The sequence below is a fragment of the Oncorhynchus clarkii genome, chromosome 13 (genome assembly GCF_045791955.1).
Source record: "Oncorhynchus clarkii lewisi isolate Uvic-CL-2024 chromosome 13, UVic_Ocla_1.0, whole genome shotgun sequence".
Classification (NCBI taxonomy): domain Eukaryota; kingdom Metazoa; phylum Chordata; class Actinopteri; order Salmoniformes; family Salmonidae; genus Oncorhynchus; species Oncorhynchus clarkii.
Window position 1 is genome coordinate 7135969 of NC_092159.1, and position 26562 is coordinate 7162530.

Here is a 26562-nt window from a genome sequence, read left to right on the forward strand (position 1 = left end):
TTGATGCATACAGCCCACTTGATGCGAACAGCCCACTTGATGCATACAGCCCACTTGATGCATACAGCCCACTTGATGCGTACAGCCCACTTGATGCATACAGCCCACTTGATGCATACAGCCCACTTGATGCATACAGCCCACTTGATGCATACAGCCCACTTGATGCACACAGCCCACTTGATGCATACAGCCCACTTGATGCACACAGCCCACTTGATGCATACAGCCCACTTGATGCATACAGCCCACTTGATGCACACAGCCCACTTGATGCACACAGCCCACTTGATGCATACAGCCCACTTGATGCATACAGCCCACTTGATGCATACAGCCCACTTGATGCACACAGCCCACTTGATGCATACAGCCCACTTGATGCATACAGCCCACTTGATGCATACAGCCCACTTGATGCATACAGCCCACTTGATGCATACAGCCCACTTGATGCACACAGCCCACTTGATGCATACAGCCCACTTGATGCATACAGCCCACTTGATGCATACAGCCCACTTGATGCATACAGCCCACTTGATGCATACAGCCCACTTGATGCACACAGCCCACTTGATGCACACAGCCCACTTGATGCACACAGCCCACTTGATGCATACAGCCCACTTGATGCATACAGCCCACTTGATGCATACAGCCCACTTGATGCATACAGCCCACTTGATGCATACAGCCCACTTGATGCGTACAGCCCACTTGATGCATACAGCCCACTTGATGCACACAGCCCACTTGATGCGTACAGCCCACTTGATGCGTACAGCCCACTTGATGCATACAGCCCACTTGATGCATACAGCCCACTTGATGCATACAGCCCACTTGATGCATACAGCCCACTTGATGCACACAGCCCACTTGATGCGTACAGCCCACTTGATGCATACAGCCCACTTGATGCACACAGCCCACTTGATGCATACAGCCCACTTGATGCATACAGCCCACTTGATGCATACAGCCCACTTGATGCATACAGCCCACTTGATGCATACAGCCCACTTGATGCATACAGCCCACTTGATGCATACAGCCCACTTGATGCGCATACAGCCCACTTGATGCGCATACAGCCCACTTGATGCATACAGCCCACTTGATGCATACAGCCCACTTGATGCACACAGCCCACTTGATGCATACAGCCCACTTGATGCGTACAGCCCACTTGATGCATACAGCCCACTTGATGCATACAGCCCACTTGATGCATACAGCCCACTTGATGCATACAGCCCACTTGATGCACACAGCCCACTTGTGATGCATACAGCCCACTTGATGCATACAGCCCACTTGATGCACATACAGCCCACTTGATGCGCATACAGCCCACTTGATGCATACAGCCCACTTGATACAGCGCATACAGCCCACTTGATGCGTACAGCCCACTTGATGCGTACAGCCCACTTGATGCGTACAGCCCACTTGATGCGTACAGCCCACTTGATGCGTACAGCCCACTTGATGCGTACAGCCCACTTGATGCGTACAGCCCACTTGATGCGTACAGCCCACTTGATGCGTACAGCCCACTTGATGCGTACAGCCCACTTGATGCGTACAGCCCACTTGATGCGTACAGCCCACTTGATGCGTACAGCCCACTTGATGCGTACAGCCCACTTGATGCATACAGCCCACTTGATGCATACAGCCCACTTGATGCATACAGCCCACTTGATGCACACAGCCCACTTGATGCATACAGCCCACTTGATGCATACAGCCCACTTGATGCATACAGCCCACTTGATGCATACAGCCCACTTGATGCATACAGCCCACTTGATGCATACAGCCCACTTGATGCATACAGCCCACTTGATGCACACAGCCCACTTGATGCACACAGCCCACTTGATGCGTACAGCCCACTTGATGCGTACAGCCCACTTGATGCGTACAGCCCACTTGATGCGTACAGCCCACTTGATGCGTACAGCCCACTTGATGCATACAGCCCACTTGATGCATACAGCCCACTTGATGCATACAGCCCACTTGATGCATACAGCCCACTTGATGCACACAGCCCACTTGATGCACACAGCCCACTTGATGCATACAGCCCACTTGATGCATACAGCCCACTTGATGCACACAGCCCACTTGATGCACACAGCCCACTTGATGCACACAGCCCACTTGATGCACACAGCCCACTTGATGCACACAGCCCACTTGATGCACACAGCCCACTTGATGCACACAGCCCACTTGATGCATACAGCCCACTTGATGCATACAGCCCACTTGATGCATACAGCCCACTTGATGCATACAGCCCACTTGATGCATACAGCCCACTTGATGCATACAGCCCACTTGATGCATACAGCCCACTTGATGCATACAGCCCACTTGATGCATACAGCCCACTTGATGCACACAGCCCACTTGATGCACACAGCCCACTTGATGCACACAGCCCACTTGATGCATACAGCCCACTTGATGCATACAGCCCACTTGATGCACACAGCCCACTTGATGCACACAGCCCACTTGATGCACACAGCCCACTTGATGCATACAGCCCACTTGATGCATACAGCCCACTTGATGCACACAGCCCACTTGATGCACACAGCCCACTTGATGCATACAGCCCACTTGATGCATACAGCCCACTTGATGCACACAGCCCACTTGATGCACACAGCCCACTTGATGCATACAGCCCACTTGATGCATACAGCCCACTTGATGCATACAGCCCACTTGATGCATACAGCCCACTTGATGCATACAGCCCACTTGATGCATACAGCCCACTTGATGCATACAGCCCACTTGATGCACACAGCCCACTTGATGCACACAGCCCACTTGATGCACACAGCCCACTTGATGCACACAGCCCACTTGATGCACACAGCCCACTTGATGCATACAGCCCACTTGATGCATACAGCCCACTTGATGCATACAGCCCACTTGATGCATACAGCCCACTTGATGCATACAGCCCACTTGATGCATACAGCCCACTTGATGCACACAGCCCACTTGATGCACACAGCCCACTTGATGCATACAGCCCACTTGATGCATACAGCCCACTTGATGCATACAGCCCACTTGATGCATACAGCCCACTTGATGCACACAGCCCACTTGATGCACACAGCCCACTTGATGCACACAGCCCACTTGATGCACACAGCCCACTTGATGCATACAGCCCACTTGATGCATACAGCCCACTTGATGCACACAGCCCACTTGATGCACACAGCCCACTTGATGCATACAGCCCACTTGATGCATACAGCCCACTTGATGCATACAGCCCACTTGTTGCATACAGCCCACTTGATGCATACAGCCCACTTGATGCATACAGCCCACTTGATGCATACAGCCCACTTGATGCATACAGCCCACTTGATGCATACAGCCCACTTGATGCATACAGCCCACTTGATGCATACAGCCCACTTGATGCATACAGCCCACTTGATGCATACAGCCCACTTGTTGCATACAGCCCACTTGATGCATACAGCCCACTTGATGCATACAGCCCACTTGATGCATACAGCCCACTTGATGCATACAGCCCACTTGATGCATACAGCCCACTTGATGCATACAGCCCACTTGATGCATACAGCCCACTTGTTGCATACAGCCCACTTGATGCATACAGCCCACTTGTTCCTTCCTTTTAGTTGATTCATGGTCGTCATAGTCAACAAGATTGTATTATGCAGAATGCTGTTACACATTAAGACAAGACCTTAAAGTAGCAGAAATAACAAAGCCTGCTCCTGTTTCAGTAAAAAAGCCAAGGGATGGGACTGCAGAAATATAACCACTCAAATTCACAGAGCAATGGATGCAAGGACTGACCATCCATGATATCAAAATTATAGTTTTAAACATTGGAGTAAAATAAGCTTATATTTCGGATTCTGATAAGGTATGACAACTGAACTAAAAGCTCATGGAGGCGTTTAGAAGAGATGTTCATGAATTAATGGGTACATGTTCTTCATGAATTAATGGGTACACGTTCATTTAGGAGTGATGTTCTTCATGAATTAATGGGTACACGTTCATTTAGGAGTGATGTTCTTCATGAATTAATGGGTACACGTTCATTTAGGAGTGATGTTCTTCATGAATTAATGGGTACATGTTCATTTAGAAGTGATGTTCTTCATGAATTAATGGGTACACGTTAATTTAGAAGTGATGTTCATGAATTAATGGGTACATGTTCCTTTAGAAGTGATGTTCATGAATTAATGGGTACACAGTCATTTAGAAGTGATGTTCATGAATTAATGGGTACACAGTCATTTAGAAGTCCAAAAACGTATGTAGTAACTGCCAAAAGCCCTTTTAAACAAAATACTACTTTGGGGGATACCTAGTCAGTTAAACAACAATGTATTCAACAAATATGTCTTCCGCATTTAACCCAATCCATCTGAATTAGAGAGGTGTGGGGGGGCTGCCTTAAAATCGACGTCTTCAGCACCCGGGGAACAGTGGGTTAACGGTCTTGCTCAGGGGCAGAAAGACAGATTTTTACCTCGTCAGCTCGGGGATTGGATCCAGCAACCTTCCGGGTTACTGGCCCAACGCTCTAACCACTGCCTGCCGCCATCCTGCTGCACCCAATGTGAATGATTGGATTTACAGTGTCGTGTTAAGGTTGTCCTGAGCCTTTTAACCATATGTGTAAAGAAAGAATTTGACCCTTGATCGTATTCTAATCTAAACCCAGAACATCAGCCAGTCTGTTTGTGCGATCATGCCGACTATAATTCTTTGTCGTGTGTCTTGACAAACAGCAATGGAATTGTCAAGAGCACAAAGATCTGAGATCAGGCTAGAAGAAAATCAGCTCAAACAAAGAAACCAAACCAACAGATAAACATTTTAAACATTTATTCTCATCTGTCCAAAAAAGAACATGGATGACAACAGCAACCGTCTGTAAAACTAAATCCTGCCCCGTCTTTCCATCTAAACACACCAACAAATACATTTCAAATAAGTTTTTGCACGTTTGGGAGGAGTCGATAAGAGACGAACCAATCAGCTCAGACTTCCTGGGAATCTAGCTATGACGGACAGGGGGTGCGTCCAGTAGTAATACCAGGTAGGGGGTGTGTCATATCAATAACACTAAGTTCACGGTCCTCTACCCACTGAAACATTGTCAAAATATCCCAACACAGACCGACAGATTCAAAAGGCACAACAAAAAAAGTCTACTTACACAGAAGAGAAACTATATATGAAAACAGATGTATCAGAAGTTTATTAGTGAGTATCGGTTCTGAATGGAGGGGGTGGGGTAAGTATAAATGAATCTGATTGGCTGTTTGTGGAAGGGGTAGAGTGGGATTGGCTGGACAGGGGAGAGAGGGCTGTATTAATTGGTCCAGAGGGAGGTCAAAGGGTCATTGAGAGTAAAGGTCACTCTATGACGACCACGTCAGCATCCTCGTCTTTCTTCTCTACCGCCACACTCTCATCCTCTCCTCCCACTCCTTCATCCTCCTCTTCCTCTCCCAGCTCTCCTTCCACTCCCTCATCCTCCTCTCCAAACTCATCTCCTACTTCAAACCCTTCCTCCTCTTCCTCTCCTACCTGCTCCAGCTCTCCCTCAGCCTCCCCCTCATCCTGCGTCTCCTCCTCACCCTGCGTGTCCCCCTCTCCTCCCGCTGGCTTCTCTACTTGCGCCTCTTCCTCCCCTCCATCTGCTACCGCCACTCCCCCCTCCTCCATCTTCTCCTCCTCTACCCCATCAGCCCCGGTGGCCTCCTGCGATGTCTCTGGCCCCGCCTCTTCCTTGGTGGTCTCCGCCAGGCTCTCATTGGTCAGCTCAGCCTCTGACACCTCCATAATCATTGAGTCCTCTGGGTCCTGGTCGTCCTGGTTACCGAGGAAGGGGTTCTCACCCTGCAGAGAGGAGAGAGGAAGGGCAGGGTCAGAGAGAGATTGTGAGTGAGTGAATGAGTGTGTGAGGCACAGAGAGTCAGTGTTTCTAAGGTGGGGGGGGGGGGGGGGGTTATGTGTGAGATAGGCGTTTGTGTACCTTGAGGTAACTCTCCAGCTTCTTTCCGATGATTTTGTGGTTGAGGATGCTGCGAGCCACTGACAGACTGGCCCTCTTAGACTGCTCCATCATACCCTGGGGTCACGCAGGAAGCAAAGGTCACACAGGAGTCAGTGGGGGAAAGGTCAGAGAGGGCAGAGCAAAAAAAAATTATAAAAAAAGTACTGGTTCCTCCAAATCTTCTGTATCCAACCAAGCAGGGTTTATATTGTATAGTGCTCCCTGCCAATCTCAACCAAGCAGGGTTTATATTGTGTAGTGCTCCCTGCCAATCTCAACCAAGCAGGGTTTATATTGTGTAGTGCTCCCTGTCAATCTCAACCAAGCAGGGTTTATATTGTGTAGTGACCTGGTCTCATCCTGCCCTACAGTCAACATACACTGAGCTGTGTACTGACCTGGTATCAGTCACTATACACTGAGCTGTGTACTGACCTGGTATCATCCTGCCCCTACAGTCAACATATACTGAGCTGTGTACTGACCTGGTCTCATCCTGCCCCACAGTCAATATACACTGAGCTGTGTACTGACCTGGTATCAGTCACTATACACTGAGCTGTGTACTGACCTGGTATCATCCTGCCCCTACAGTCAACATACACTGAGCTGTGTAGTGACCTGGTATCATCCTGCCCTACAGTCAATATACACTGAGCTGTGTACTGACCTGGTATCATCCTGCCCCTACAGTCAATATACACTGAGCTGTGTACTGACCTGGTATCAGTCACTATACACTGAGCTGTGTACTGACCTGGTTTTAGTCACTATACACTGAGCTGTGTAGTGACCTGGTATCAGTCACTATACACTGAGCTGTGTAGTGACCTGGTATCAGTCAATATACACTGAGCTGTGTAGTGACCTGGTATCAGTCAATATACACTGAGCTGTGTAGTGACCTGGTATCAGTCACTATACACTGAGCTGTGTACTGACCTGGTATCAGTCACTATACACTGAGCTGTGTACTGACCTGGTATCATCCTGCCCCTACAGTCAATATACACTGAGCTGTGTAGTGACCTGGTATCAGTCACTATACACTGAGCTGTGTACTGACCTGGTATCAGTCACTATACACTGAGCTGTGTACTGACCTGGTATCAGTCACTATACACTGAGCTGTGTAGTGACCTGGTATCAGTCACTATACACTGAGCTGTGTAGTGACCTGGTATCAGTCACTATACACTGAGCTGTGTACTGACCTGGTATCAGTCACTATACACTGAGCTGTGTACTGACCTGGTATCAGTCACTATACTGTATAGCTGTGTAGTGACCTGGTATCAGTCACTATACACTGAGCTGTGTACTGACCTGGTATCAGTCACTATACACTGAGCTGTGTACTGACCTGGTATCAGTCACTATACACTGAGCTGTGTACTGACCTGGTATCAGTCACTATACACTGAACTGGTTACTGACCTGGTATCAGTCACTATACACTGAACTGGTTACTGACCTGGTATCAGTCACTATACACTGAGCTGTGTAGTGACCTGGTATCAGTCACTATACACTGAGCTGTGTACTGACCTGGTATCAGTCACTATACACTGAGCTGTGTAGTGACCTGGTATCAGTCACTATACACTGAGCTGTGTAGTGACCTGGTATCAGTCACTATACACTGAGCTGTGTACTGACCTGGTATCAGTCACTATACACTGAGCTGTGTAGTGACCTGGTATCAGTCACTATACACTGAGCTGTGTACTGACCTGGTATCAGTCACTATACACTGAGCTGTGTACTGACCTGGTATCAGTCACTATACACTGAGCTGTGTACTGACCTGGTATCAGTCACTATACACTGAGCTGTGTACTGACCTGGTATCAGTCACTATACACTGAGCTGTGTACTGACCTGGTATCAGTCACTATACACTGAGCTGTGTACTGACCTGGTATCAGTCACTATACACTGAGCTGTGTACTGACCTGGTATCAGTCACTATACACTGAGCTGTGCAGTGTACTGACCTGGTATCAGTCACTATACACTGAGCTGTGCAGTGTACTGACCTGGTATCAGTCACTATACACTGACCTGGTATCAGTCACTATACACTGAGCTGTGTACTGACCTGGTATCAGTCACTATACACTGAGCTGTGTACTGACCTTGCGGTTGAAGTTGTGGTCGGGGGACTTGAGGTGTTTCTGTATGACGTAGAACTGCATGGGGATGAATAGGTCACAGGCTGCACAGTGGGCTGCCTCCACCTTCTTCATGAAGTGTTCCATACCCAACTCTGTTACAGAGGGAGAAACAGGGAAACAGTTGGACCAGCAGAGAAGAGAAACACAGAGAAAACCTTTACAAATCCACCCTGTTCCACAGAAGAGTAACACACAGTGCGTACGCAACACACACACAGTGCGTACGCAACACACACACACACACAGTGCGTACGCAACACACACACACACAGTGCGTACGCAACACACACACAGTGCGTACGCAACACACACACAGTGCGTACGCAACACACACACAGTGCGTACGCAACACACACACACACAGTGCGTACGCAACACACACACAGTACGTACACAACACACACAGTACGTACGCAACACACACACACACAGAGTACACAGTACGTTCACAACACAGTACGTTCACAACACACAGTACATTCACAACACACAGTACGTTCACAACACAGTACATTCACAACACACAGTACGTTCACAACACAGTACGTACGTACGCAACACACACACACACACAGAGTACACAGTACGTTCACAACACAGTACGTTCACAACACAGTACGTTCACAACACAGTACGTACGTACGCAACACACACACACACACACAGAGTACACAGTACGTTCACAACACACAGTACGTTCACAACACAGTACGTTCACAACACAGTACGTACGTACGCAACACACACACACACACAGAGTACACAGTACGTTCACAACACACAGTACGTTCACAACACACAGTACGTTCACAACACACAGTACGTTCACAACACACAGTACGTTCACAACATGGTTTCCGTTTGGAAAACGTAGCGCCGGATATTTGACCGGCAGCGTTTTCATCTCCCGGACGTTTAAAGAAACGTACCAGACCCGTAAGCATCGGTTGCATTACCTGATTAGGTCGTCCGCCCACGGTTCAGTAATAAATAATAATAATAACATTTAGATGGTAATTACCTCGTAACCGAACATGTAACTCAACTGCAATGTGAAGATGATACAATACATAGGCGGAGTGTCCATAAGGCTCGGGGGAGGCTTCCCCCTAAAGTACATTTTAATTGCCAAAAATTATATATCCTAATTAGCCTACAAATTAGCTTTTTATTGATCCGTTTGTCAGCAGAGTAGGCGATCATGTAAATGTCCTATTAATAAAGGTTCTGCTAATGTCTCCAGTCTCTCTGCTAATGTCTCCAGTCTCTCTGCTAATGTCTCCAGTCTCTCTGCTAATGTCTCCAGTCTCTCTGCTAATGTCTCTAAAGTTTGGTAGAATTGCATGAAATGTGTTTATGAAAAAAAAAAAGGCCAACATTTTCCTGTGCAAAGAAAGGAGAAAACAAATGTAATATATCGCCTGTGTCTACTCTAAGGCCTACTATTAGGCAAAATTATGTATATCCAATCACCACATGAGGAATAGTAAGCTCTATAAACACTAGTCTGCAAATGCGAGAATACATGGAATGTTTTGTTATAAATGTGATTTTTTTTTAAAAAGGTGAAAATTTGCTTCTCCAAACTTTAAACCTGAAAGTTGATTTGAAAACCAATAGAACAGGAGAAAGGGGCAACTGGTTTCAATGGCAATAGGAAGTCTATCAGATAACTAACTGCCTGTTACGTTTGGTTGGATTCTGGCTACTTTGAAGCGAGGCAAGACATGCCTCAGTATGTGGTAAAACACATTTCACAGAATGAAGTGCATGTTTTCAAAAGATTCATACGGCCTCCAGCTCATTACAAAGTAGGTTGTTGTGATTGTTGCGCAATAACTGGTCTTATTAAACAGACATGTTTTACTCCAGCAGCAACAAACAGCTGTCTGATCTTAAAATCAGCAGGAACAAACAGCTGTCTGATCTTTAATCAGCAGCAACAAACAGCTGTCTGATCTTAAATCAGCAGCAACAAACAGCTGTCTGATCTTAAAATCAGCAGCAACAAACAGCTGTCTGATCTTAAAATCAGCAGCAACAAACAGCTGTCTGATCTTAAAATCAGCAGCAACAAACAGCTGTCTGATCTTAAAATCAGCAGCAACAAACAGCTGTCTGATCTTAAATCAGCAGCAACAAACAGCTGTCTGATCTTAAAATCAGCAGCAACAAACAGCTGTCTGAGCTTAAACCACCAGTTTATTCACTGGTATTTTCATTGGTGGGAAAGTCAAAATGCATTATGTCACAATAGCCCGCTATTAGCGACAAACGGAAACCCTGGTAGACACCACAAACACACTGCTGTCCTTACGCCTGGTGAGGTCCTGTTCCTTGTAGACTTGACAGATGGCAGCACAGTGGTTCTCCATCTGACTGGTCCTCTGCTCCGTCTTCTTATACTTGTTGTTCAGGTACTCCTGGTGTGGACACACACAGTAAGAGGGGGGGGGCCGCTCAAAACACACGGGAATCTTACAGAAGATTGAGTGACTGTCCCCATCTGCATGGGTATGCCTGTGTGTGTCCCCATCTGCATGGGTCTGCCTGTGTGTGTCCCCATCTGCATGGGTCTGCCTGTGTGTGTCCACCTTTGATTGGGTGTGGGTGTGTGTGTGTGTATGCCTGTGTGTTCGCCTTTGATTGTGTGTGTGTGTCTTCCTTTGTGTGTGTGTGTCTGCCTTTGTGTGTGTGTGTCTGCCTTTGTGTGTGTGTGTGTGTGTGTGTGTGTGTCTGCCTTTGTGTGTGTGTGTGTGTGTCTGCCTGTGTGTCCGCCTTTGATTGTGTGTGTGTACCTGTAAGAAGTCTGTGGTGGGTTTGGACAGCTGACTGGACAGGAACTTGAAGTGATCTTTGTGGAACTTGCTCTCCAGGTGGGCCGCCATGTCCTCGTGGTAGAACGAACGGAACTTACACACCGAGCACGCAAACGTCACCCTGTCGACCACACAGAACAACCGTCAGACCACAAGCCTGCCGGCCCAATCAGAGGCAGCTATGTTGGACGGTGTGGTGAGTGAAACTACGGCTAAGTGGTTAGTGTTGAGTAACGCATTATCCCCCCCATCCATTCACAGAGACAGAGGAAAGACTACAGGAGGTCATTCTGCCCTCAGAGAATATTTAGGAAAAGAAGGAGAGGAGACAGAGGGAGGGAGGAGAGCGCGAGGGGAGAGAGCGGGGAGGGAGCGGAGAGAAGACAGGTCATTCTGCCCTCACTGAGAACATAGAGGGGAGAGAGGAGTAGACAGGTCATTCTGCCCTCACTGAGAACATACAGAGCCCTCCCAGAGCCCCCCAGAGTTTTCACCACTTGATTTGTTCCACATTTTGTTTCAGCCTGAATTTAAAACAGATTACATTTATTATTGTCACTGGCCTGCTGCACACAATGCCCCATAATGTCATAGTGGAATGATGTCTCATGAAATTTTTACAAATATATTTAAAATGAAAGCTGAACTATCTTGGGTCAATAAGTATTCAAGCCCTTTGTTATGGCAAGCCTAATTAAGTTCAGGAGTAAACATGTGCTTAACAAGTCACATAATAAGTTGCATGGACTCAGTGTGTAATAATAGTGTTGCACAGTAAATGATTTTGATTGACGATTTCGTCTCTGTACCCTACATGTACAAGTATCTGTAAGGTCACTCAATAGCACAGTAAATTTAAACCACAAAGACCAGGGAGGTTTTCCAATGCCTTAAAGGGCACCGATTGGTCGATATTATTATTATTATTTTTTTTATATAAAAGAAGCATATGCTGAATATCCCTTTGAACAGAGTGAAGTTATTAATTACACTTTGGAAGGTGTATCAATACATCCAGTCACTACTAAGATACAGGCGTCCTTCCTAACGAGGAAGGAAACCACTCAGGGATTTCACCATGAGGCCAATGGTGACTTTTACAGTCACAGAACTTAATAAGAGGAAACTGAGCATGGATCAACAAACGTTACTCCATAATATTAACCTAACTGAAAAAGTGAAAAGGAAGCCTGAACAGAATTAAAATATTCCATAAATATGCATCCTGTTTGCAACAAGGCACTAAATTAATACAAATTGTGGCAAAGCATTTCACTTTTTTGTCCTGAATACAATGTTGTTTGGGACATATCCAACACATTATGGAGTACCACCCTCCATATTTTCAAGCACAGTGGTGGCTGCATCATGTTATGGGTATGCTTGTATTAAGGACTGGGGAATTTTTCTGGATAAAAAGAAACGGAATGGAGATAAGCACAGGCAAAATCCTTGAGGGAAACCTGGTTCAGTCTGCTTCCAATAGACTGGGAGAGGAAATCACCTTTCAGCAGGACAATAACCTAAAACACAAGGCCATATCTACACTGGAGTTGCTTACCAAGAAGACTGAATGTTCCTGAGTCACAGTTTTGACATAAATCTGCTTTCAAATCTATGGCAAGACCTGAAAATGGTTGTCTAGCAATGATCAACAAGCAAGTTGACAAAAGGTTATTCTAACATGTAATGGACAAAACAAAAAATTATCCATTTTAAGCCCACTTTGTAACAGAATGTGGAAAAAGTCAAGGGGTATGAATCCTCTCTGAAGGCGCCTTAGTGACATCACATTCTGTTATAATGATCAGTGGTTTTATTGGTGTATTTAGGAAAAGATTCCATATAAAAACTCTGACCTCTGAGAAAGAGAAGAGAGAGAGGAGAAGATATGTAAAAGGACAGACAGAAAAGGAAGAAAATTAGACGAAGAGAAATTAAGAGATGTATTTTGTAATAACTGACCTCTGGGTTTGACTTTTGGGTGTTAGTGTGACCCCTGACCTTTCCAGGAAGCCGCCCCTCTTCCTCCTGTTTTTGGGGACCTTGTCCTGGGGAGGAGTCTGTTTCCCTGTCTGGAGCTTCTTCTTCATCTGAGAGATCTCCTCCTGCATCGACACCACTGGGGAGAGAGGAGAGGTTACAGTTGGAGAGGAAGACCGATGGAGAGATGAGGCGAAGAGAGGAGGGGAAGTAGAGGGGGAGACGGGGAAAGAGAGGAGGGGGAGACGGGGAAAGAGAGGAGGGGGAGACGGGGAAAGAGAGGAGGGGGAGACGGGGAAAGAGAGGAGGGGGAGACGGGGAAAGAGAGGAGGGGGAGACGGGGAAAGAGAGGAGGGGGAGACGGGGAAAGAGAGGAGGGGGAGACGGGGAAAGAGAGGAGGGGGAGACGGGGAAAGAGAGGAGGGGGAGACGGGGAAAGAGAGGAGGGGGAGACGGGGAAAGAGAGGAGGGGGAGACGGGGAAAGAGAGGAGGGGGAGACGGGGAAAGAGAGGAGGGGGAGACGGGGAAAGAGAGGAGGGGGAGACGGGGAAAGAGAGGAGGGGGAGACGGGGAAAGAGAGGAGGGGGAGACGGGGAAAGAGAGGAGGGGGAGACGGGGAAAGAGAGGAGGGGGAAACGGGGAAAGAGAGGAGGGGGAGACGGGGAAAGAGAGGAGGGGGAGACGGGGAAAGAGAGGAGGGGGAGACGGGGAAAGAGAGGAGGGGGAGACGGGGAAAGAGAGGAGGGGGAGACGGGGAAAGAGAGGAGGGGGAGACGGGGAAAGAGAGGAGGGGGAGACGGGGAAAGAGAGGAGGGGAAATAGCGAGGGAAAGGGAGAGAAGGTTTCCGTGTTGGAGGGGAAGGGAAAGAGGGAGGAGGTGACAGGGAAGCGGGCAAGGGAGGGAAGCAAGGAGGGGCGGTCTATTGAAAATGACATCTAGAGTTGTGAAACGTCACCCAGCTTGAATAAAAGAAGAGCGGAGCAGAAAAGAGAGACTGTCGGTAGGTTTGCATTGACCCAGGTTCATTTGACAAAAGCAATAAGGCAAAAAAAAATCTAAATACAGAAACGGCAGCTATAGGAGAAATGTTCTCCGCTCAACAATCTCTCTGTAGTCCAACTTTCTTTACAGCGGAAAACTTTTCCACAAGTACAATTTTTAAGGTATGAGGGGCATGTGATGTCATCACGTAACAAACTATAAGCTAGACTCCACATTTAATTCTAAACACTTGTTGAATCAAGCTTACTTAAATGTTTCAATTTCTATTATTTTCACTGCATCAAGGATAGCGTACACAGATGTTTCCGCTTTTGCAGCCTTCTTCAGTGTGTAGGTAAAAAAAAAAATAATCTTCAAAACAGCATTTGTAGGGAACAACCAATGAGCAACAAGTGCTTCTAATCAGGTTTGCCACTCATCTGCCAATCAGGGACGAGGCATCTCTGGTCTTCCTGTTTCACCATCCAATTATTCCAGATCTACAGGAGTGCAAGTTTCACCATGGCGACACTTTGGCACATGAGAATTATTAGAATATGGCTCATTAGTAAATTATTACATTCTGTCCATGCTGGCTTTCGGAGGCTACCTGAGACAAGAAACAGATAGGTGGGAGGGCAGACTAAATAGATCATGGAAACACCTCCAAGACACTAGATGGGAATGTGTTGTTTGTTTCTATGACAACACAGTTCAATGGAAACGCACCGTAGCAGGCTATTGTCCCATCTCATTACAATGTTTTCTAAATGTCCACTAATTATCATTACTTTAAATCACTGGGCAAGTTTATGGAGACAATTTATAGTTGTTTTGTGAGGAGAACAGGGGCCAGTTGAAGAGAGGAGGAAGAGGAGGAGAACAGGGGCCAGATGAAGAGAGGAGGAAGAGGAGGAGAACAGGGGCCAGTTGATGAAGAGAGGAGGAAGAGGAGAACAGGGGCCAGTTGAAGAGAGGAGGAAGAGGAGGAGAACAGGGGCCAGATGAAGAGAGGAGGAAGAGGAGGAGAACAGGGGCCAGTTGAAGAGAGGAGGAAGAGGAGGAGAACAGGGGCCAGTTGAAGAGAGGAGGAAGAGGAGGAGAACAGGGGCCAGATGAAGAGAGGAGGAAGAGGAGGAGAACAGGGGCCAGTTGAAGAGAGGAGGAAGAGGAGGAGAACAGGGGCCAGATGAAGAGAGGAGGAAGAGGAGGAGAACAGGGGCCAGTTGATGAAGAGAGGAGGAAGAGGAGGAGAACAGGGGCCAGTTGATGAAGAGAGGAGAAAGAGGAGGAGAACAGGGGCCAGTTGATGAAGAGAGGAGAAAGAGGAGGAGAACAGGGGCCAGTTGATGAAGAGAGGAGAAAGAGGAGGAGAACAGGGGCCAGTTGATGAAGAGAGGAGAAAGAGGAGGAGAACAGGGGCCAGTTGATGAAGAGAGGAGAAAGAGGAGGAGAACAGGGGCCAGTTGATGAAGAGAGGAGGAGAACAGGGGCCAGTTGATGAAGAGAGGAGGAAGAGGAGGAGAACAGGGGCCAGTTGATGAAGAGAGGAGGAAGAGGAGGAGAACAGGGGCCAGTTGATGATGAGAGGAGGAGAACAGGGGCCAGATGAAGAGAGGAGGAAGAGGAGGAGAACAGGGGCCAGTTGATGAAGAGAGGAGGAGAACAGGGGCCAGTTGATGAAGAGAGGAGAAAGAGGAGGAGAACAGGGGCCAGTTGATGAAGAGAGGAGAAAGAGGAGGAGAACAGGGGCCAGTTGATGAAGAGAGGAGAAAGAGGAGGAGAACAGGGGCCAGTTGATGAAGAGAGGAGGAAGAGGAGGAGAACAGGGGCCAGTTGATGAAGAGAGGAGGAGAACAGGGGCCAGTTGATGAAGAGAGGAGAAAGAGGAGGAGAACAGGGGCCAGTTGATGAAGAGAGGAGGAAGAGGAGGAGAACAGGGGCCAGTTGATGAAGAGAGGAGGAAGAGGAGAACAGGGGCCAGTTGATAAAGAGAGGAGGAAGAGGAGGAGAACAGGGGCCAGTTGATGAAGAGAGGAGGAAGAGGAGGAGAACAGGGGCCAGTTGATGAAGAGAGGATAGTAGATCTAATAACAGAGGAGATGAATCCATCTTACCTTTCTCTCCATCAGCTGGGGCTTTGGTTGCCTGGAGAGGAGAGAAACGAAATGACTACTGACACAGACACACACGGTCACACAGATGTGTTAGTTAAGTCACAGCAGCTCCTCACCTCATTTTCTTCACCGTTGTTCTCTGCTGGTTCTGTCATAGAGAGAGACAGAAAGACAGTCAGGTCAGACAGTGCATAGGGGTAGTTACTGTGTGTGGACATTGTCGTCTGTTCTGTGTGTGTGTGGTACCTTCAGCGGTCTCTCCACCTGCGCTCTCTGTCTTGTTCATCTTGGACTCTGGTTCATCTGCTGCGGTCAGAGTCTGTTTTCTCTTCTTCTGACCGTCACGCTGACCACCACCAGGCTGCTGCTGCTGCTGCTGGGGGACATCATCATCACATTGATGACGTGGCCAGTGACACTGCGTCTTCAAAGTCAAATATCTTCAAAACGTGATTGCTGACATGCAAAACATTTTGGGACCATCAGTAGACTAATAAAAACTTTTTTTCCATCTTTAACTTGGATCCCTTAACCATTACTATAATAGACTTTTCTCAAAAGGAACTTTCCAATAGATTCTCAAAAGGAACTTTTCAATAGATTCTCAAAAGGAACTTTCCAATAGATTCTCAAAAGGAACTTTTCAATAGATTCTCAAAAGGAACTTTTCAATAGATTCTCAAAAGGAACTTTTAGTGGACTCCCTGACATATCTCCACTATTACCATAAGGCCTCCATCAGGGGCAGAACCAGGCAAAATAAAAACAGAAAATAAAACCCAGAGAACGGACATTATAATGGAGTTTGGTCCAGATCTCTGCTGGGTGGTGTTGGTAGGGGCCACTATTTCTTGGAGCAGGGCAGTTTCCTTTCAATGGGAAAGGGACAGTTCGGTTCAATCAAAGAGGCATTTGTGGCTATATTGAATAGGGACTGGGGGCGATAGTACGATGACCAAACTATGAGTTTGGGGGGGTAGTTGTCATGTCAATTATATCCACGCCTCCCCAGGCCCTTAGCACTGTAGGCAGGGTAGGGGAGCGTTTAGGGGGTACGGGGGTTGATGAACAGGGGTGGGGGGGTTGGTAGGTAGGTCATCATGCCCTGCTGTGGGGCTGGCAGACTGGCGGGCAGTACGGTAGGGTACTTACTCGGTTGAGGGGCCTCTTGCGCCCGCGCTGGTGGCCTCCCTGGGGGCCCCCTCCAAAGTGGCGCCCTGGGAAGTCCTGGTGCCCAGGGACCCGGCCCTGTTGAGCGGACTGGTGGAAGGCCCCGGTCTGGGGGGGCATGCGGTGACCCAGGAGGGATGGGAGCTTGCCCCTACCCCCAGGGGAGTGACCGCCACCTCCCCGGCCTCCTCCTCTTCCACCCATCCTACCACCACCTCCACCCATGGGAGTGGGGTCGGATCTGCGGCCTCCAAACCCTCCGCGGCCTCCCCCCCTTCTCGGGGAGCGCTGGCCTGCTCCGGCCCAGCTTCCTCCTCCTTGGCCACTGGAGAAGGAGTCTCTCATGTTCTGCCGCTGCATCTTAGCAGCTCCGTAGGAGGAGGAGCTGTCAAAGCCTGAGCCTAGACCACCACCTCCTCCGAAGCCTGAAGCTCTTTGGGTCATGTCCCCTCGGCCATCGCCGTAACCATAGCTACCGGATCTGTAGAGATCCCGGGAGGGGAGGGAGGAGGGGCCCCGCGAGTCGAAGGACTCGTATTGGTCAAACCTGCGAAAAGGGGGAGGGAGGGAGTGGTAGAACGAGCAGAGAGTGAGGGAGGGAATCTCTCTTCCCCTCCTTTTACTCCTCTCTCTCTATGACATGTTTCCCCCCAAGATGATGAGCCACATTAGTGATGTCATAATGATGCAGAATGTTTCTGCCAATCCCAACGCTGCTGAGTCTTGATGTAGGCATTCATGGCAGGAAGGCTTTTCTCTGTCAACATTTGGTTTACACACATTTGAGCATTCCCCATTTCTCATCCACCTCACCCTTCTCTCTGAGGTCAAAGGGGGGGTTGGTTGGTACCCCAGTAGTGGGGGAGGGGGGGTTTACTCCCTAGTCAAGATGAGGTCTCACTGTGTGGGGACAGAGCTGGAGCTGTACAGAATATCAGGGTTGGTTCATGGGTCACAGACAGACAGACAAGAGCAGCCTTATAGAAACAGGACTGTTCCATGTGGCAAATTGCATGTGGGGGTGATTAGACTGTACCACAATACAGAGGGGGCGGGGGGGGCACATTTAGTTGGTGTTCGTTGTGCATTTACAGGGTGGGGCCTCAGCCAGAATATGACCTTGGTTGTTGTCACCGGCATTCGTTCTCTCCCTCCTCCCCCCTCGAGCAACCTCCCGCTCAGACACAGAGAGTCAGGATGAGGTGGACATGTTGGTGTATTTGTCTGAGTCAGATAGATCAGACAGGGGAGTGCATTTGGGGGATCTGTGGGTGCTGCACTTCTACCTCCATGACACAAGGGGAATACTATAACAACCTGCTGCTGACTTCCGTGTGTCTGGGAACTATGCCTGTGGTGGTGAGGGATCTACCTGGGTATATGAATGGGAATCCATAAGCATGACAGTATAATGAAGACAAACCAACTACACCCAGGACAGCATACGGGGTGGAAGGAGCCAGGGTGAGGCTCATATCTCTAGTGCTGGGTGGGAGGAGCCAGGTAGAGGCTCATATCTCTAGTTCTGGGTGGGAGGAGCCAGGTAGAGGCTCATATCTCTAGTGCTGGGTGGGAGGAGCCAGGTAGAGGCTCATCTGGATAGTTACTATCGTTACTTCAACAACAGTTAAAAACCCTTAACTACAGCTAGCTACTTTCTGGTTTAGACTAAACCTACTTGTGTTACCCAAACTAACGGACTGGAATCGGAGAAACAGACTACTTATCCTTAACATGTCATGTTTCAGCAAAATGAAGCAATACGTATCCTTGAGGTCTGAAAATCCCCTTTAAATCAAAACATTTCCCCAACCGAAATACATTGGATATTTACCCTGTAACCCTTACCGTTACATCCTAGCCGTGTCCAGGGGGAGGGGCTAGCTAAGGAGGGCGGGGACAGGAAATATGTGGGTGGTATGTAGTGATTACAGGGAGAGGCTGTGGCAGCAGCATTGTGAGGTGATTAAAGCAGGGAGAGAGAGGCTGTGGAGCAGCATTGTGAGGTGATTAAAGCAGGGAGAGAGAGGCTGTGGAGCAGCATTGTGAGGTGATTAAAGCAGAGAGAGAGAGGCTGTGGAGCAGCATTGTGAGGTGATTAAAGCAGGGAGAGAGGCTGTGGAGCAGCATTGTGAGGTGATTAAAGCAGAGAGAGAGAGGCTGTGGAGCAGCATTGTGAGGTGATTAAAGCAGAGAGAGAGGCTGTGGAGCAGCATTGTGAGGTGATTAAAGCAGGGAGAGAGGCTGTGGAGCAGCATTGTGAGGTGATTAAAGCAGGGAGAGAGAGGCTGTGGAGCAGCATTGTGAGGTGATTAAAGCAGGAAGAGAGAGGCTGTGGCAGCAGCATTGTGAGGTGATTAAAGCAGGAAGAGAGAGGCTGTGGAGCAGCATTGTGAGGTGATTAAAGCAGAGAGAGAGAGGCTGTGGAGCAGCATTGTGAGGTGATTAAAGCAGGGAGAGAGGCTGTGGAGCAGCATTGTGAGGTGATTAAAGCAGGGAGAGAGAGGCTGTGGAGCAGCATTGTGAGGTGATTAAAGCAGGGAGAGAGGCTGTGGAGCAGCATTGTGAGGTGATTAAAGCAGGGAGAGAGAGGCTGTGGAGCAGCATTGTGAGGTGATTAAAGCAGGGAGAGAGAGGCTGTGGAGCAGCATTGTGAGGTGATTAAAGCAGGGAGAGAGAGGCTGTGGAGCAGCATTGTGAGGTGATTAAAGCAGGGAGAGAGAGGCTGTGGAGCAGCAATGTGAGGTGATTAAAGCAGGAAGAGAGAGGCTGTGGCGGCAGCATTGTGAAGTAATTAAAGCAGGGAGAGAGGCTGTGGAGCAGCATTGTGAAGTAATTAAAGCAGGGAGAGAGGCTGTGGCAGCAGCATTGTGAGGTGATTAACTTCTCTGGGATAGGTGGCAGTATTCTCACGTCTGGATGAAAAGCGTGTCCAAAGTAAACTGCCTGCTTCTCAGGCCCAGAAGCTAAGATACGCATATTATTATTAGATTTGGATAGAAAACACTCTGAAGTTTCTAAAACTGTTTGAATCATGTCTGAGTACAACATAGCTAATTTGGCAGGTGAAACCCCGAGGACAAACCATCCAGATGGTTGTTTTTTGGTTGTCTTTTCAATGGATTTTCATTGGTAATCCAGATATCTAAAGGGACTTTCTTGCAGTTCCTACCGCTTCCACCGGATGTCAACAGTCTTTAGAAATTGGTTGAGGTTTTTCCTTTGAGAAATGAAGAAGTAGCACCGTTCAGAACGAGGCTAGAGAGAGGTGTACTCTTTGTTAGAGGCTCCACTTTGTTTTCCTCCGGTATTGAACACAGTTAATCCCGTCTTAAATTTTACCAAAAGTTGTTTTAGGAAAGTAGTTTGAAATGTTTGGACAAAGCTTACAGGTAACGTACGAGAAATTTTGTAGTCATGTCGCGCGAGTTGGAAGCAGTGTTTTTCTGGATCAAACGCGTCAAATAAATGGACATTTTGTTAATATATCGATGGAATTAATCGAACAAAAGGACCATTTGTGATGTTTATGGGACATATTGGAGAGCCAACAGAAGAAGCACGTCAAATTATAAATTTATTTCTGCGTTGTGTGTCGCGCCTGCAGGGTTGAAATATGATCGTCTGTGTATGTTTGCTGGGGTGCTGTCCTCAGATAATAGCATAGTTTGTGTTCCCCGTAAAGCCTTTTTGAAATCTGACACGCTGGCTGAATTCACAAGTGTAGCTTTAATTTGGTGTATTCCATGTGTGATTTCGTGAAAGTTCAATTTTTATAGTAATTTATTTGAATTTGGCGCTCTGCATTTTCACTGGATGTTGGCCAGGTGGGACGCTGGCGTCCCACATATCCCAGAGAGGTTACAGCAGGAAGAGAGAGGGTGTGGCAGCAGCATTGTGAGGTGAATCAAGCAGGAAGAGCGAGGGTGTGGAAGCATTGTGAGGTGATTGAGAGTGATTGAGGTGTGAAGAGAAAGGGGGATTGATATGGAAAACAGCTAGCTGCAGATGTGTGGAAAACACAGGAAAGGTGCAGGTCAGATGATAGAGTGTATGTATAGTGTTGGAAAGGCAGACTACACAACCGTGTGAAGGTGCGTGATTGATCTTGAGGGCAAAGACGTGTGTGTGTGGCGAGTTGAAACCAGGGGAGAGTTAAGGTGTTAGCTTGCTTCAGTTCGGCTGGTGCTAGCTATAATAGTGGGCTAAGCGAACTGAACGAGTGTGGTCGCATACTCCCTTAAAAGACCTTCGCTTGAAAAATGAGAAACGCGACAATAGTCTGTCCATTTTGAGGCGCCATAGCCAGTATACACTCCCTCAATAGTCAAGAGTTAATCTAATAACTCATGGAATATCAAATGTTTACGTTTTTTTTTACAAAGGAGATCTTAGTCAATTTTACACATAACTAAGATGTCTTGTGCAGTATTTCTCAATGAAAGAATTTGCTTGAAAACCAATCATCATCTCTCGTTGAATGACCAAGACTTTCCTGAAGAATCAACACTGTTTGACAGAACAACCCAGGGGGAAATGTACCGAAGACCACAAAAATGTTACAATGTCGTCATGATATATGCACGAGCTGTTCCGGACACTTTGGGCTGAGAAGCATGCGGACACCTTTACCAGCCAGGGGAAAAAAAGTGTGTGCATGTCAGCTAGAGATCTGTGTGTGTTACCTGTCGCTGCGCCCCCCACCCTTCATGCCTCCCTCCAGCTGGGTCAGCATGTCAAGGCGTTGGTTGATCTTAGCGATGACAGCGTCTGCACTGGTTCCCGTCGACAACAGAGAGCTCCCAGAGAGACCCCTCTTGTGCCCCCCTCCGTAGCCCCCCATCCCTGACATGGAGTCCTTGTAGCCCCCTCCATACGGGTCATAGTTGTCTGAGCCTCGGGGGAGAGCAGAGATGATTTTAAGGTGAGGATCACACAGTTTATAGGCAGGGGTATAGAGGTGTAGCTAGCTAGCTACCTGAATCAAAATGAGCCAAATCATAGGCTACCTCGTTTAAAATTCAATAATTTTGATATGGGCGCCTTTGGCTAAGTGCATTTTGTAAATATGATAAGTCAACACAATCAATTAGGTTTAAAGCACAGGAGGCTGCTGAGGGGAGGACGGCACACAATGTCCAGGAACAGAGCGAAAGGAATGGCATCACACCTGGAAACGATGTGTTTGATACGTTCCACTAATTCCACTCCAGCCATTACCGTGAGCCTGTCCTCCCCAAGCAAGGTGTTAGCTAACATTCGGTGGTGTAAAGTGTTACTGTTTATTCAACTAAAACCGCTGGCACATATTCTTGGGCAATTCAGATATGTAATGTTCTAGACTGGTGTTAACAGGTTCAGTACGTTCTCTCTCTCTCTCTTACCTCGGCTCCCCGACCCTCCTCCCCAGCTCGAGTATCCTCCTAACAGATTAAAGAGAGGTTTCAAATTAAAGGGTTATCCACAAGCACTCCAAGACGGGTTGTATAACGCAATGTGGCATATCAGAATAACGTACACACGCGTAGCATAGCTAGCTAATGAATTCACACGGGTGAACGTTTGACAACAAAGAAACTAGTTGTAAGCTAACATCTAGCTAGCTAGCCAACTAACTTCGCTAGCTAACGTTAGTTAACTAGTCGGCAACCTTGCACTTTTACAACCCGTTTGGTAAAAAAAAAAACATGAACTATACCGTTAACGGTGGCAATCATAGCTTGTTAGTACGTTAACGTTAGTTACATTCACGTGAAGGGCTGTGGGGATCGTATTCTCTGGAGGGGGAATGTAGAAAAACGGCATATGGCGGCCATTTTCTTAACGCTATTGTGAGTTCAAGTCGTGGCAGACAGACTCCATTTTAATGAGATTACACACCAAGACTGTGGCGTTCTCTTTCTATATAAACCACAGCTAGCTACGTATTGCATACATTACCGGTTCTGTAAAATGACAATGTATAACGTACAAATTAACGTTACTATTTTAGCTTGCTAGCAATCTTGAATGGCTAGCTAACGTTAGCTTGTAAGTAGCTAGCTAGCTGACGTTAGTAATATAACATCTTGAACATGAATAACCTAGTGAAAATATAAACCCATTGGAATATTTTGATACATACCTGAACTGTAGCCACGGCCTTCCATAATTTGATGATATGTTATTGTTGTTGATGGATTTTTAAAAATATATATAAAGCTAGCTACTGTAGCCGTTAGCAAACCAGGAGCAACGGACACAGCAGTGGGCGAATATGTTTAGCTAGGGTCACCAAAAGACACCACCTCGTTTCTCCCATTGGGTCATCCGAAAGCAGGACGCCACTCCCCATACGACTATTGGCTGATCAGAAAACTCTACACTGTAATTGGCTATATAGTCTGTCAGTTAACAAAAGCGAGTGACGGAATAACAATTTTTCTAATCAGTTACTGGGAATAATCATAATTTTTCTTTAACATATTTTATAGATTTCCCTAATGAAAACATATTAGAAATTAATAGTATGCTACAAGCCTGGACAGTAGTGAATGAAACAGTCAGAGTGCACACAACATGTACATACAAATAAATACGTGTTTGTTTGTTTTCCAAGGCACAATAATCATATAAAATAGAACTGGCTACAGGTAACTATCCTTCATTATTTTAACAACCATATTCTATATGACTTTAAAAAAAATTATAAACAGAATTCAGAACACACCTTCCACCTCCTTCATTATTTTCCATGGAATGCATAGCCCCTCATTGATTATCCCTTACATAACAGGGTTATGAGCCTTGCTGTCTCCCTGCCCGATCTCAGAAACAATGTTTCCCTTTAGAATTTCCAGCTCTGTATGGTTGTGCCTGGTGCGGTGGAGGAGATCTTTGTGGGCTATACTCAGCCTTGTCTCAGGGTAGTAAGTTGGTGGTCAGTTGATTTCCCTCTGCTGGTGTAGGGGCTGTGCTTTGGCAAAGTGGGTGGAGTTATATCCTGCCTGGTTGGCCCTGTGTGTCCCCTGACCCTCTGTAGTACGCACTACCCTCTGTAGTCCGCACTACCCTCTGTAGTCCGCACTACCCTCTGTAGTCCGCACTACCCTCTGTAGTCCGCACTACCCTCTGTAGTCCGCACTACCCTCTGTAGTACGCACTACCCTCTGTAGTCCGCACTACCCTCTGTAGTCCGCACTACCCTCTGTAGTGCGCACTACCCTCTGTAGTGCCTTGCGGTCGGAGGCCGAGCTGTTGCCAAACCAGGTAGTGATGCAACCGGTCAGGATGCTCTCGATGGTGCAGCTGTAGAACCGTTTGAAGATCTGAGGACCCATGCCAAATATTTTCACTCTCCTGAGGGGGAATAGGTTTTTGTTGTGCCCTCTTTACAACTGTCTTGGTGTGCTTGGACCATGTTAGTTTGTTGGTGATGTGGACACCAAGGAACTTGAAGCTCTCAACCTGCACAGCTACAGCCCTGTTGATGAGAATGGGGGCGAGCTCGGTCCTCCTTTTCCTGTAGTCCACAATCATCTCCTTTGTCTTTATCACGTTGAGGGAGAGGTTGTTGTCCTGGCACCACACGGCCAGATCTCTCACCTCCTCCCTATGGGCTGTCTCGTCGTTGTCGTTGATCAGGCCTACCACTGTTGGTCATCGGCAAACTTAATGATGGCGTTGGAGTCATGCCTGGCCGTACAGTCATGAATGAACAGGGAGTACAGGAGGGGACTGAGCACGCACCCCTGAGGGGCCCCCGTGTTAAGGATCAGCGTGGCGGATGTGTTGTTACCTACCTTTACCACCTGGGGGCGGCCCGTCAGGAAGTCCAGGATCCAGTTGCAGAGGGAGGTGTTTAGTCCCAGGGTCCTTAGCTTAGTGATGAGCTTGGAGGGCACTATGGTGTTGAATGCTGATCTGTAGTCAATGAATAGAATCCTCACATAGTTATTCCTTTTGTCCAGGTGGGAAAGGGCAGTGTGGAGTGCAATAGAAATGGCATCATCTGTGAATCTGTTGGGGCGGTATGCAAATTGGAGTGGGTCTAGGGTTTCTTGGATAATGGTGTTGATGTGAGCCATGTCCAGCCTTTCAAAGCACTTCATGGCTACAGACGTGGGTGCTACTGGTCGGTAGTCATTTAGGCAGGTTAACTTAGTGTTCTTGGGCACAGGGACTATGGTGGTCTGCTTGAAACATGTTGGTATTACAGACTCAAGACAGGGAGAGGTTGAACATGTCAGTGAAGACATTTGTCAGTTGGTCAGTGCATGCTCAGAGTACACGTCCTGGTAATCCATCTGGCCCTGCAGCCTTGGGAATGTTGACCTGTTTTAAGGTCTTACTCACATCGGCTGCGGAGAGCGTGATCACACAGTCGTCCGGAACCAGCTGATACTCTTTTTGAAAAATTGTCGAAAACATTTTTAAATAATTAGAGAGAAAAAAAGAATACAGCAATATATAGTCATAGTAACAAATAACTCAATGTTACTTCTATCATTTTGATCAGACGCACATATACACACATACTTGTACTACAATTTCAGCATCTTCAGCATTCTTTACTTTGTGTTTTCTCATTTTGGACAGATTTGTAAAAGCCAGTCGTCCTGGATAAATGGCCGACTCAATAATCACAAAAATATTACATGACCAAATCACATTTTATTGGTGAACATACACATGGTTAGCAGATGTTATTGGTCATATACACATGGTTAGCAGATGTTATTGGTCATATACACATGGTTAGCAGATGTTATTGGTCATATACACATGGTTAGCAGATGTTATTGGTCATATACACGTGGTTAGCAGATGTTATTGGTCACATACACGTGGTTAGCAGATGTTATTGGTCACATACACGTGGTTAGCAGATGTTATTGCGAGTGTAGCGAAATGCTTGTGAAAAAATAGTTATTCCCAGTTATATGTAATAACACATAACATTTTCTGTGCTAACAACGTAAGAAATAATACATCAAAAAAATACTGCAAAGTTTCCTAAGAACTAGAAGTGAGGCGGCCCTCTATGTTGGCGTCATCTTTAAACAGCAGACAGCAGTACATAAATAAATACAATTCTCCTTGGAATAACCATTTAGTTTAACAAAACGGCAATAAAAATCTCAATCAAGTAGTTGGTGTTCTATTTTCTTACATGCATGCAAGGTACAAAGGGACAGAATAGAGTCGGTTAAATATCCTTCATGG

The 26562-nt window shown here is 47.2% G+C and overlaps 1 protein-coding gene across 7 annotated transcripts; it reads right to left on the reverse strand.

The window, feature by feature from the left end:
• Nucleotides 1–4917: 4917 nt before the first annotated feature.
• LOC139424329 (A-kinase anchor protein 8-like) lies at nucleotides 4918–23610 on the reverse strand. 7 transcript variants are annotated; one of them, XM_071176058.1, is made up of 13 exons: nucleotides 23483–23610; nucleotides 22743–22781; nucleotides 22044–22254; nucleotides 17341–17905; nucleotides 16435–16552; nucleotides 16305–16336; nucleotides 16189–16219; nucleotides 13071–13227; nucleotides 11085–11226; nucleotides 10604–10709; nucleotides 8248–8378; nucleotides 6089–6184; nucleotides 4918–5952 (listed from the first exon to the last, which is right to left on the reverse strand). In XM_071176058.1, the coding sequence occupies exons 1-13, from the start codon at nucleotides 23505–23507 to the stop codon at nucleotides 5467–5469; spliced, it is 2139 nt and encodes a 712-aa protein (XP_071032159.1). In that variant the 5' UTR covers nucleotides 23508–23610; the 3' UTR covers nucleotides 4918–5466. The 7 variants fall into 7 exon arrangements, with proteins under 7 accessions (XP_071032159.1, XP_071032156.1, XP_071032161.1 ...); XM_071176055.1 differs by having other exon boundaries at nucleotides 16435–16555; XM_071176060.1 differs by having other exon boundaries at nucleotides 13110–13227; nucleotides 16435–16558.
• Nucleotides 23611–26562: the final 2952 nt, after the last annotated feature.

Coding starts and splice junctions, on each gene's coding strand:
- LOC139424329 (XM_071176053.1), bottom strand. CDS start 23,507: ATGGAAGGCCGTGGCTACAGTTCAG. Junction 8,379..10,603: donor GGAACAGGACCTCACCAGGC/GTAAGGACAGCA, acceptor CCTCTGTAACAG/AGTTGGGTATGGAACACTTC. Junction 6,185..8,247: donor ACCACAACTTCAACCGCAAG/GTCAGTACACAG, acceptor GCGTGACCCCAG/GGTATGATGGAGCAGTCTAA.